Here is a 13,243-nt window from a genome sequence, read left to right on the forward strand (position 1 = left end):
ACATGACTATATTCCTACTGATGTTCCACATGCCACAGGCTTACAGAATTAACCCTGAAGCAGCCCACTTAAAATAATAATAAACCCCAACAAACCCTTACAACATCGCAGCTCCACCACAAAATTTCCAACCATGCCCCAAAATTCTGCATTTAAAATTCCCAAACAAACCAGTAACTACTACACATGGCACAGGCACTCTAAAGTTCCACTTGAGCACTGCAGGTCTCTGTGACATTTCTGTGACTGCAGTGCAAACTTAAGAGCCCAAACACATTGTGCTTCACTCCTTCTATTCCCTCCATTCCATCAACTGACCTTACAATGACAAAACAGCATTTTCTTCCCATCCTTCCCCTTTATCACAACCTTCAGTTATAAAAAGTTCAACAAAATCCCCTCCACCACCATTTTCTAAAGTCAGGTATGTTCCATTTTTATTAACAATTTCATTTCTTTTTTGCAGAAAAGTCTACTCAATGCCAATGTCTAAATCCTCCTTCCTCAAAATTATGTTTCTCTAAAAAAGCTGTTTGTCCCCTGTACTCATTTTGTTCACTCAAGATAACCAGATTTAGAGACAGAGAGCTTGAAAACAAATCTTGTTTTTATATCGTTAGAACACTGTGGATTTGCCAAGGACCACTAAAGAGCTACAACTTCCAACAAATGCTCATTTTTGTCTTACACCTGTTAAAAAATACTGTGCATACTAAACTTGGAAACTATTAATGTTGCTATAGCTGCAGTTATAGCAAACACAGATCAACCAAACAAAAACCACCAAAAACTCCAAAACCAAACAAAAACCACAACCAAAACACTCAAATCCACAACCAAAAGTGAAAAATTGCACTTTTATTTTTCCACTTCTATTTTTTCGGAAAATTGCACTTTTTTTCTTTTTCGTTCATTTTGGTAAGCGTCTGAAGTTTTATTGTATATAAAACTCACTGCCAATCAGTTCTTGTTTTGCAGTCAAAGAAAACCTGCTCAACAATCCGAATTTTTGCTTGGGGGGAAGGAATGCAAGACTTCCGTTAGTTTGCCTTAAGAAGGAAAGAGTGGATACACAGCTTGGCAACCCTAAGATTCTCAACACAAAAAACTCACAGCTCCCAGCTGGATATTCCAAAACACTTGGTGACAAAATACACAGTTCCGAGCAGGTAATTTTAAAATGAGTAGCCTCTCTGCTTTTCCCCTTGCATTCCTTGCAATATAGTCCTTTATCATAACAGAAGTCAACACTGTTAGCGAGGTAGCCGCACTTTTCAAGGGAGTTTTCCTTTTTTCCCCCCGCACCGCACGGGGGAAGCGCCGCACGTGGCGTCACAGGGAAGCGGCGTCCGAATGACAGCGGCTAACGGCGGGGAAAGCCGGTCACGGCAGGGAACCGAGGATCCCGGAGCGGAGGCGAAACCTCCCGCCCCCGGGGCAGCCTTGCCCTGGGGACACCGCTCTCCCGGCACGAAGCCCAGAACTTCCCAGGAGCTCTGCCGAGGCCCCCAGCCCCGCCGTGCCCGCACGGCTCCCACCGGCGCTTACCGGGCGGTGTCGAGCAGCGGGTGCTTGGTGCCCACCAGCTTGCGGACCTGCATGGCGATGTTGCTGAGCTCGTCGCTCAGCAGGCACCGCAGGCTCATGAAGGACGTCGGGTACCCCACGATCTTCTCGGCCTCCGACACCACCTGGCTCCAGGGCGGGCCGCCCGAGGACAGGCACCGCAGCCCGCCGCCGCCACGGACCCCGCGCCGCAGCAGGGCACCCCACATGCCGCCTCCCTGGGGACGCTCCGCTCTCCCACTACGAGCTCCGGCGGGGCCCCACGCGACGAGCGGTCGCGGTCGAGTCCTGCTGCCGGAGGAGCACCCCGGCTGTGTCCCGGCCGGCCCTGCCCGTGCCCCGCGTTTCCCCCGGCGGCGGCGGCCGCAGCGGGCTCATTGTGCCCTGGGGGCGGCCATCTTGGGCGTCGCAAAGCACGGCGCGCCGTAAAGCGAGGGCGGCGAGGCGGGCGCTGTGGACGGGCGCTCTGGTGCCCGCAGGCAGGAAGAGCTGCCCTCCGCCCTCAGGCATCGCGGGGCTCAAGCGCCGCCGCTTCTCTTTCCAGTCTGTCCTTGTCCTCTCCCAGAGCCGTGGCGGAGGATCCCACTGGAGGGGAAACGCTCTCCGCGCCTGGTGCGGGCTCCCGGCTGGCCGCGGATGCCCCACAGAGCGGGATGTGCTTTGCCTGCGCCCGGCTTGCTACAGCGGCCAGAGGGGAAGAGAGGTCAGGCCCCACCTAAAGTGTTTGGCCCGTAGTCTTCAGCTACTGAGGCATGATTTCTGTGCAGTGTTTTTTTTTTTTTTTTCCCCCCACTGTTAGGGTGGTCAGGCATTGGAATAAGTTGCCCAGGGAGGCGATGGAAACACCAACCGTGGGTGTGTTCAGGAGGCACCTGGGCCTGGCATTGATGTGGTTTGGGGGTGACAGTGCTGCTCTGATGCTCGGACTGACGACTGATGTTCTGATCTAGACGGGCTTTTCCAACCTTGATGATCCTATACTTCTATAATTACAGTGTGTGAGCATTCTTTTTTTCCTCTTCCCAGAGTTGTCTGGGGCATCAGCAGCCCTTATTTACAGCATGCTCTTGCCTTGTTGCTGTGCTGTATGGTGCTCTGCTGTGAGCCAGCCAAGGGGGTTATGAACAGCCTCCTTGTGAGCTGAGGAGGTACTTCCAACCAAACAGTGGACATCAAAATGGACAGCTAATTTTGAGTGCCCAAGTGAAGACCTCAGGGTCCCACAGTTCCACAGTGGGAGCTGCTGTATATCGTGTAGTGTTTCCTTAATTCTGAGCATAGCCGTCACCGATGCCCCCAAAACTTTTGTGAATTCAGAGAATAGACTTAACAGAGGGGAAAAATTCACTGGCCATCTTCAGAAATTGGGTTCAAGTGACCTCCTCCTTCTCCCAAGGAAGATTATGATGTGTTCTGTCTTTACAATTACTGACATCCATTCCTTCTGTATCTTCAAGGATTTGTTGCAACAAATCTGGCAACGTTTTGAGGAGAAAACTGTTCTGTTGACTACATTCCTGTTGAAAAGGAGGGTGTTACATTTCTTATCTTTGGAAATACAAGATACAGATCACTTTCTTTTTTTGCATTTTTTAAAGAGAATTACATTGAAGGATACTACTGTAAAAGAAGATGCAAATAGAAAACAATCCCATCACAAAGAAAGATACCTAGGAAAGCACAATATAACTTTTGCAGTTGCAAGGGAGAAGCTGCTAAAGAGGAACACACCCATGTTTCAATAACTATAAAAATATGTTTATTGTTCTGACACCTGAGACAACTCCAAAATTCTAAAGGGTACTATCCTAAGGAAGGGCTTTGACTGTGGACTCAACAACACCTGGACATACCTGTGGCATCTCATAAGTGACTTCTCCCAATGGAGAGGAGAAAAACTAGAATAGAGAAAACCCATGAGAACTGGAAAGGTAACTTAAGAGTTAATTTTCTGGTGTCAAACCTTTCCTTTCTGTGCTGCCTGTCTCTGAGAAAATAAAGCTTTGCTTTGCAGGAGCTGCCACTGAGGCAGTTCTGTTAGCTGGTGTCACAGAACAAACTGTTGCTAAATAGGGAGTTTCAGTTCATAAACACAGTTTAGAAATGACAGAATGCAGTGGCATGTTTCTGTGCAGAAAGCCTAAGTTAATGAAAATTGCCGGAGGGATGCACTTAAGAGGAGCTACTAAGGCACCTCATCCTGTAACAGTGACAAGTTCCTTGATTCATTTCCTGAGCCATATCCATTCTTGCACTTAATGTGGTTAGTGTTCTGTGAAAAACTTAACATGATTATACAATTAAAGTCTGCTTAAAATAATACATAAACTGGGGAGAATTAGGGTTCTATGGGCAATAAACCTACCATCTCCTAATATGTGAGACTTTAACTTTTTAAATTTACTGTTCTTAATGTTATTCTGAAAATCTGAATGCCTCTGCACTCTTTATGTAGAATTCTTCTAAGTCCAAGTGGTTGAGAACTAGGGCAAGACCCTTGATATCCACAACACTGCACACTATCACTAGGGCTTCCTCAGGATTCACCATCAGTAGGTTGATGTTCCTTAAAAGCAGCAATCGTTAGAGGAATAAAGCAAATATTTCGTCCATAGTTTTCCATCTTTTTTTAATTATTTATTGACCACAGAGACTCTTTGAGAAGATTGTACTGTAATACCTAAGGACTTTCTGACTCTCACTCTCAGCCCAATGCCTTCCTCCCTCTCCCTTCTCTTAGCAGCCTGAGTCTTACTTCAGTAGCTGATTTTTGAATCCTGGTCCAAGTTCATATTTTCTCTCTCCCAGTCTCCTCACTTCTTTGCTTCAGTCCACACACCATCCCTACAGGCTACTGTTCTTTCAATGTTGTCACAGCCTTCTTGTTTCACCATCAATAATCCTCTTGTCTGCATAGCCTGTGTCCTAATCATAACTCTTCTTATTACATTTGTTTATGGGTGAGACCTTCCAAATCCTTGGCAAATCTTTTGCCAAATTTCAGGTTTAGAGCATGGAGAGTTTCTCAGTCATGCAACCTAATGATATTTTTTAACACAAGGAGAATGTATTTTTTTGCTAACCTCATTTTTCAAACTGAGTGTACTATTTTAAAAATCAGCTTCAGGCTGGCACACCAATCACAGGAATAAATCATTACAAATTAGCTAATGTTTGACAGTTACCGGCATCAAAAGCCAGGGCCCTGTAATAGGCAATGATGGACCAACTTACCCATAGGCATTGCTGTTTGCACTGCCTGTTTCTGAAACAGAGCTTCTCAGTTTTCCTCTCAAAAAACCCCATCAGAAGCAAAAGTATGATGTACTTACCATATCATAAGTTGTGTACAAAACCACATGCTTTTTTTCTTCTTTTTTTTTTTCTTTGCTCATTTCCCCTCAGGATTGGAGAGAAAAATGTGCACTATTTCAAGAACTTCAGTGACTGTACAATAGACATATCTATTTCTTTAGAGTCTTAAGCAAAGAAGAAAACTGAAACTCTTTTTTTTTTCTGTATCAATTGACTTTTTAAAGCCTCCCCAGGAGGAGAAAGGAGCCACTGGAGGGGGCCAGTATCAAAGTTGAAGAACAAAGATGACAGGTCAAGAGACACTTCTGTTTACATCAGCATGCTCTGGACCAATGTACCAGAGAATACATCAAAGCCACTACTAATGCCAGCTCTGGATCTCCTTGCTAGCAAATGAAACGTGGAAATATTTTCCTGACTGCCATCTAAAGTAAAACAGTTGCAAAGCACTCTCGTTTGATTGGGAACATTTGGACTTTCAATTTTTCATAGTTACCCTGGCCTTATCCAAAATAAACGATGCCTACAGGAGAATGAGACTAGTGATGTCATATATTGTAGTAAATGTAACCTGTCTACATGACTGAATATTCTAGAATGCTGCTGATTTTTTTTATATGTTTAATCCCAGGTGCACTCTAAGACTGTTTACAAAAATAAAAGTGAACAGAAATATGTCTGTTCCTTCCAAAGCACCCATTTAGTTGTTGTTCCCACAAACACCCATTCCCCCCTCACCTTTCCCTCCTCCCAAGAACTGATTTACTCCATGGCATCCTGGGAAAGCAGAGAGTTATGATCATTTCTATTTTGGAAGTCAGGAGGTTTAACAGAGAGGTTGTGTGATTTGTCCAAGGCTTTGCAAAAGCCCTAAGGCAAACTGAGAAAAGAATCCACTTCTCTTGACCTCCTTGCCTGTGCCTTGTCTGCAGGGCTGCCTGTCTTCCTAGCAGTTGACAGAACTACTGACAAGGGCGAAGGCCGTATTGATCCTGTAGTTAGACACCGAAAAAACACCATCATTTAGCATCAGTTGTTTCCAGTAGGAGTCACATCCTTTGGACAGAATTTGACACTTAGAAGTACTAATTTTTAAGCCTAATTATACCTACTGTAATACCAATATCAGCACTCGATAAGTTGCTGGTTAATAAACGATAAGAAAATGCAAAAGATTTTTTCAAAACAAATAAATATAGCTGTGATACCTAGGGATGCTTTGCCAGAGAAGGTGTATGTAACTCTTTTCACCCTGCACACCAGGCTCAGGGGTACCGTAGCTCATCAGGGATAGGGGAGCTCATCAGTACGTCGCACAGATGGAAAGCCGAAGATCCCGCTGGGTCTCAGCAGTGCCACACGGGCAGTGGGACAAACCCCTCCTGTGCCACATGCCCTCAGAATGCAGCTGCCTCCTCACTGGCTCATCAGTCAGCACTGCAAAAGAAAACAAAATCAATTGAAATCCCCCCATTTCAGCAAGCTGAGTATGAACGCGAGTAGACGAGTGTGCAACTTGATAACGCACCCCCTTTGTAGAGTCACTGCTTGTTCACCTCCCCACCCAGCTTCCATTGTGAGAGCCTCTCAGGCCATCTCCTCTGATGGGCAGTGCTCCACTCAGGGGAATTTGGACAGACACTCAGAACAGCAACGTTTTGGAGCCGAGTAATCTACAATAGAAGGAAGAGGAAGATAAGCGCATTGTTAGTTTCTGCTCATACGCAATCAGAGCAGACAAAACATCCATCATCCTGTGCAATATTAGTCTTTAAATATTCAGCTTTATCAGTTCCCCCATTCCTAATCCATCATTAACCACCCCATGAAGTCTCAGCTGATTAGCCCCACCTCTGCAGCTCAGCAAACCATTAACTATTTATTATTTGCATTTAATTGAACATCAGTAGCGGTAGAAAATTCCAACCAGACACATTTCAGAAGCAGAACAAAGGAGATGGTCCCCTGCCTAAGGAATTCATGTTTTGGACAAGAGTGAAGTGCAGCAAAGAGGAAGTGACAACCATGCTGCACAAAGGCTTACCCATGTACCCTCTATTAAATTCCCTACCCCACAAATTTCTAGATTTTTTATGGATTTATTTTCAATGAGTTCCATCTCCTTATCCCTTAAAATCAGAGAAGATGATGTGATTTGGGAGGGTTCTGCAAGAAAAAAAATGAATTTTTTATGCTAGGTGAAAAATGGCTTGAAAAACTACCTAAATCATGGAACAGTTATCAGGTAGTGATAAAACTAGGGATTATAGTCATAGGAAACCGGCAAACATACACAACGTGCACATTTTATGTGGACTAAAATAAATGGAAATTGATTTCTCAGTTAAAATGCTTACTTCTTGGGGATTAAATATGTGTAATTTATGAAGTGTTATTTAGATTTTGCTGGTTTCTATTCACATGCGTAATCAAAACATAGATACTATTCTAAATGAGTGTTTTTTTCTGCTGGTAGTCCTGGGTTTGGACACCTTTTTCTTTCTTTCTCTTTTTATTGCTTAGACTGGAAGCTAAGGCTGGTTGCACATTTCCTCTGAAGTAAATTTTGTAGAAGAAACCAGTGTCTTTGTTACCTCCACCTGGGTTTCTGTACCTTTCTATTTGCAAGTCCCCTTTGAAACATGCCTGAAAAGATCCAGTTCCCAAGAAAGCCGCTACCCACTCCCTGAGCTGAGCTGCACAGACAAGCACTCCACACCAGAGACTCAGCACTGGCTTGCTGTTTACTGATCAACTTTAAAGCCCAGAGCACTGGAGGAAAAAGTTTTCTAAGAGACTTCTCTACCCCTGTGCCCACTCACTGCCTTACCAGGTGGAGAGTAATGCCTGTCTGGAAACCAAGCTCAGTATATGAAAGTGAACATGGATGATACAGAAAATGTTTTTTCAATTTGAGTTGGAAAACTCAAGTTAAAACCATTTGAATTCATCCTTGTAATTCTGTGTCTGAACAAAATAATGTATTTTAAGTAGCATTGACTAAATGGCTTTGAGGGAATTAAAAAGCTATCCATCTATAATATACTGTGCTATCTATATACTTTACCCCAGTCTAGGTAAATGCTTCTGTTAAAAATAGGTATTTTCCAGTACTATTCCCTCTGCTTTTGAATTTATTCTGATGTCAATCTGTTGGAGACAAAAGTGATGACTCTCAGGGTACAAGGGGTGATGCATTTATATTTACCCAGCATTCGACTCACTTGCATCTGTTCTCCTTTTAATCCCTGTAATTAAAATGCCTGCCTGCCTCTTCATGAACTAAAATAGTTCATATTTGGACATCACAGCAATCATAGTTGCTGCTGCAGAAGGACAAGAGGAAGAACAATTGAGTTTGGCCAGCACAGTTAAGTAACCTATACAAGGGAAAACATAAGCTACTAACGCAAAATAGAATATGAGAGCATTGAGTCAGATGAAAGTACAGCTTGTCTCCCATAAGAGCCAGAATGAAATGATTCAGGCAATAGTTGAGAAATGATGCAAATATGGAGAAATAAGTTCTGTGGTGCGTCCACCCAACTTCCAACTGATTGCATTTTGGGGACTTCTTGAGCCAGATGCTCTGTCAAGTCTATCATGTTTTATAAATGAACATGGAGTGATTTCTCAGATCTTCCAAGTCTGGCTTTTTCAAGCTCTTCTTTGAATCTGTTTGCACCTATTTCCCTCCAAACATCCTGTGGACATTGTGTTCCCCATTTTTTTTTTAATGTGTTACGTGGAAGAACCCCACTTCATTTAATTTATTTCAAGCTTCCTATCTGCAGTCAGAATCATTGAGGAATGCCCAAACTAGTCTAAAATAATCTTGAACAACATCTCCATCCATTTATGCTTTATTAATTCCCCTCATCTTCCTTCTTTCCTCTGTAATGCCCTCTTTTTCCTAATTTCTGGAGGGTGTCACAAGCTCTAAAGGCATCCAATTTTACAAATGCATGTCTATCACATAGCAAAATTCAAATGATTGAAAGCACAGCAGTCCTTCAGGGACAGAGTCTTCTGCAATGATGTCACTTACTTGTAAGTTTAGTCTTAAACTTTGGCACCTCAGTTGCTTTCTGAGCTCTTGAATGACAGTGACCTGATTTTCAGAGGTGCTTAGCACCCACCAGGTCTCCGGGGGAGCTGCAGGCACTCCACAAGCACAAGAGAACACTTTTATGCAAAGCATTTGCCTGACTCTGGGCACTCAAGTATTAAATTGTTGCTCTGGATTCAGCTTCACAGTGTAGTGACACAGGAAATCGTCAGCCCTGGAGTGAAATTAAGAGCCTTAGGACTGGCAGTACAATCCTTACTTATCGTGATTTAAAGTAAGTAGTACTCTTTAATTAAATATTCCTAAATGTGAATATTCTCTTCCTTTTTTTTCAGGATCAGTGGCAAATGCTACAGAGGAGAATCATCCTACAAGTTTCACATACTATAAATGTACAGATTTGCTATATCGGGTGTGCTGCTGGAACATCTGATTTTCAGCTTTGTATCTGTTTCCACAGTAAAACACCAAAACTTCGACTTACATTTTCACCTGCACAATCATCTAATAGATACACTTTCCATCTACCCTATAATTTTTTCTCTTTCTCTGTTCCTCTCTTGGAACTTGTTCAGACCTATTCTCTAGCCAAAAGTGGGTGGATTTCTTTCCCTTCAGTGTACTCCTCTTCGCATTTCTTTTTGCTTTCTTGTCACCTTTCTATGTGTCAGCCTTGTTCCATTTCTTCTCCCCGGTGGCATTCAGAACTCCTGCTACTTTCATACACTCTCACCATTTTAAGCTGCTTTCCCACATGCTGCCTTTCACGGAACACCTTCCATCCACTGATTTCCAAAGCACAGATGCTTGTTCGCTTTCCATGATGGCAACAACAGCTCTAAAGGAAACATATCGTTTCCCCTCCTGCAATTCATGCACAAATGCCTGGCATGTGCTGCCTGGAGAAAGCCTTTCAACTTTGAATTTCCTTGCTTTTGTGGAATCTGTGAAAAAGTCTGATAAATTACAGCTTTGGCAGTTATTTCAAATAACTTTCTTTGCAGCCAGCTGAGGTAAAATCTGTCAATGGTGCCATCCTCATGTTCTTTCAAAGGTTGTTGGTGTTTCATGAGGGAGCTCAGAGTCAAGCTCAAGGTTCAAAGGGAGGCTCACATTTCATTTTTTTTCCAGGAAGGGTAGCTAATGGTGACAGGACTGCCTTACAAGACATAAGAGCTGAGTTCTAGTTGAGGCCATGAGTCTCTTCCAGTACATGTGTTTTGTCACTTTATCTCTCGCCTGATGATTTCTCATCTGTGAAACGGCTATAATACTAACTGGGAGCTGTAATATTAGTTAACAACAGACAAGAAGACCCCAACTAATCATATGGGTGGCAAGGTTTTGGAGTTGACCTTGGACCTGGTTTTAGTGTTGGCAGTTTGGGCAAGGCCAAGTCTGCAGCTCCTCTTACCATGGCTCAAGAGACACCAGCTGTGACACACAGGGTGCAGCAGCAACTTCTCACATTGTCCCAAGGGCTGAGAGGAAGAAATAATACAAAGCCTTGGCTTTGAAAGCCACTGAGGCCTGAGCTTGCAGGAACTGTGGTGCACCTGGGGACATCCAGTGATACTCAGGATAAACACTAGCATGGCAAGGTTTTCCATGTGCGTGAGTAGGATTTCAGTGCATGCTAATGAAAACAAGCACGGTGTTCCTGACCCTCTACTCCCAGAAGCTGTCCAAAGCTGAAGTCTCATGGGAAGCCTTTGCTGAGCCATCTGGGTGGATGGAAGCTATATGTGACTGTCTCCCATCTACACCCTCTGGTGACCTGAAAACAAGTGGTGAGAACATGTCAATTCTGCTTTAACCAGTAGCACTCTGAGAAGAAATCTATAACCACACTGGACTTCAAGAATCTTGGATGAAGAAGGATGATCATCTTTTAAGGCAAAAAATCCTGCCTGTGTAGGATTCTCAGAACTGTCTTTGAGCAAAATCTACTTATGGTAAGAGACATAGATTATTATCATTAATGTTACATGCATGATTTAATTAGGAAAAGCCACACAGTTCATGAAAACAAAATATTTCCAGCTAATAGTATTACTAATTACCTAGAAGATCATGAATCAAAACAAATTTAATAAGATGCAGGAGAAAAGGCTGACAAGAATCTCATGAATTTCAGGAAAGAAATGTGAAATCCTGCACACAGATCAGAACAATATTTGTGGTAACAAAGCTGGGGAAGCAGCTAAAAAGCAGCCTTGCAGGGAAGGCCCTGGGGACCCTGGTATTCAACAATCTGAACAGGAGCCAGCAGTGCAGCCTTGCAGCAAAGGTTGCTGGGGTGCACTAGGAAGAGCACTGCTGGCAGGTTAATGGATGTGATCCTTCCTCTCTACTCAGCTCTGGTAAGACACACCTGGACAGCTGGGTCAAGATCTGAGCTCCACCATGTCAGAGAGACATGGACGCACTGGAACAAGGACTGTGGAAGGCCATGGAGATGATACATGGGCTGAAGCATCTGATGTTTGAGAGGCTGAGACATTTGGGATTGTTTAGCAAAGAGAAGAGGAAGGTCCAGGGAATGCATGATCAATGTGTATAAGTACCCAAATGGGGGGAGGCAAGTAGAAAAGACAGAACCAAGCTTTTCTCTGATAGGACAAGAGGCACATGGGCACAAATTTAAGTATACCAAATTCCATGTAAACATAAGAAAAGTTGGGTCTTTTTTTTACTATGAATGTGGTCAAACACTGGAAGAGGCAGCCCAGAGATGCTATGGAACCTACATACTTACTCAACACGTGACTGGACACAGGACCAACCTGCTCTGCTCTGAGCAGCGAGGTTGGTCTGTGTGATCTCCAGAGGTCTTTTCCAATCCCAGCAATTCTTTTATTTGCTAGATATGAGCCCCATCCTAGTCCTGAATATATCTCTCTTATGCATGCCCAAGATGCGTTTGGATTTTTTGACAGACTTTTCACCACATCAATGTGAAGGCATTGCCATTGTATATTAGAATGTGTAACATTAATGTAAATATAACTGAGAAGATCAAGAGATTGAATCACATGTCATGTAGCATTCTGGGGGACGCTGGCAGGAAAACAAGAATTGCAGTAGAAGAGTAATTGTCAAGTAATGACATGTCAAAACTCAACTTTTACCAACTCTAAATCATTTAGTATAGATTAGTGTAGTTCCCTTGATATGTTTCTTTGGGTCCTGGAAAGAAATTAATAACCCACTGTATCTTGTACATGCAATGCAGGGGGTAATTTGGACAAAATGATGTAATGTTTTTGAAAACACGACAAGAAAATTAAAGATGAAGAAACTCCAGAATGACTTTATGAATGAAAAGAACCTGCAATTGCTTTCCATCCTTTGACAGATGTTACTTAAACTGACATACTATATCATGCAACAAAGCTTACAGGGGAAATATAGGATTATGAGAAAATGTATAAACCACTATCATTATTGTAAAAAATTCTTTTATTCTACACAAAGAGACAAAAAGAGTAGGGGTACTTTTTAGGAAGAACTTGATGTAGGCTAAGTTACCAGTATTTTCAGGAATTAGCAAATTAATCTATTTTTTAAAAAAAAGAGTGAAGTTAAAAAGAAGGGAGAACTTTCTGATGTATCCCAATCTCACACAATCTTTCCCCCTCTTCTCCTGCCATTGTAGCATCTGGAAGTCTTGCCTATTTTTAAAGTAAAACCAGGAAGACTCTCTCCTGCCTTCTTCTGTACGGAGAAGTAAAATAATCGGAAGGGGAAGAAACAGTCATTGTCAAGAAATGGTAGGTGAAGAAATGAATATGCCTTGTCTATAAACATTCTCAGTTCACCTCAGAGGGAGGTTTACAGCTTAGGACTGTTGCAGGGAGCACAAGTCTCCACCCTCACCAGTTCCCTGCTTTTAATGTGTGTAAAAAACCAGGGGCACAGCACACATGGAGTGAGGAGGGTGCCTCAGTATCTCAGACCTTCTCCAAAGCAGCCTGTGGAGATCAGCATTTTAGGTGTCAGCACCAATGAAAGAAGAAATCCTCAAGAAAGTAGGGCTTAGTAAATGCTCTTACCAACCTGTGTGACAGAGCAAGTAGAGCACCACTTTGGACAAAATGAAACTTCAAAAATTCACAAAGTCTCTTTTTAAAAGATTAATTTCATTCTGAGGTACAGACCTTAGCTGTAATGAAGCTGCAAGCCCATAGTTTGTCACAGCCAAGTTCAAGTCTGGTATAATGTATCTAAGTTTTTTGGTCATCCATAGGTCCTTTATTTTTCTCTACCTGATTTTTGGCATTGCATTCAATA

The 13,243-nt window shown here is 43.0% G+C and overlaps 1 protein-coding gene and 1 long non-coding RNA gene across 4 annotated transcripts in view; one reads left to right on the forward strand and one right to left on the reverse strand.

The window, feature by feature from the left end:
* Positions 1-13,243, reverse strand: part of PDSS2 (decaprenyl diphosphate synthase subunit 2) — a 128,412-nt gene that overhangs the window by 109,063 nt on the left and 6,106 nt on the right. For 2 of the 3 annotated variants that reach the window (XM_064707830.1, XM_064707831.1), the window contains exon 1: positions 1,549-1,964. In XM_064707830.1, the coding sequence (XP_064563900.1) occupies positions 1,549-1,775 (227 nt within the window). In that variant the 5' untranslated portion in view covers positions 1,776-1,964. Of the gene's footprint in view, positions 1-1,548; positions 1,965-6,089; positions 6,319-6,409; positions 6,555-13,243 lie in introns of those variants that run through there. The other variant, XM_064707832.1, reaches the window with a different exon arrangement.
* On the forward strand, positions 2,033-3,718 carry LOC135445416 (uncharacterized). Its single transcript, XR_010439521.1, has 2 exons — positions 2,033-2,269; positions 2,366-3,718. It is a non-coding gene; the product is annotated as an uncharacterized LOC135445416 (long non-coding RNA).

This window comes from Zonotrichia leucophrys, chromosome 3 (genome assembly GCF_028769735.1).
Source record: "Zonotrichia leucophrys gambelii isolate GWCS_2022_RI chromosome 3, RI_Zleu_2.0, whole genome shotgun sequence".
Classification (NCBI taxonomy): domain Eukaryota; kingdom Metazoa; phylum Chordata; class Aves; order Passeriformes; family Passerellidae; genus Zonotrichia; species Zonotrichia leucophrys.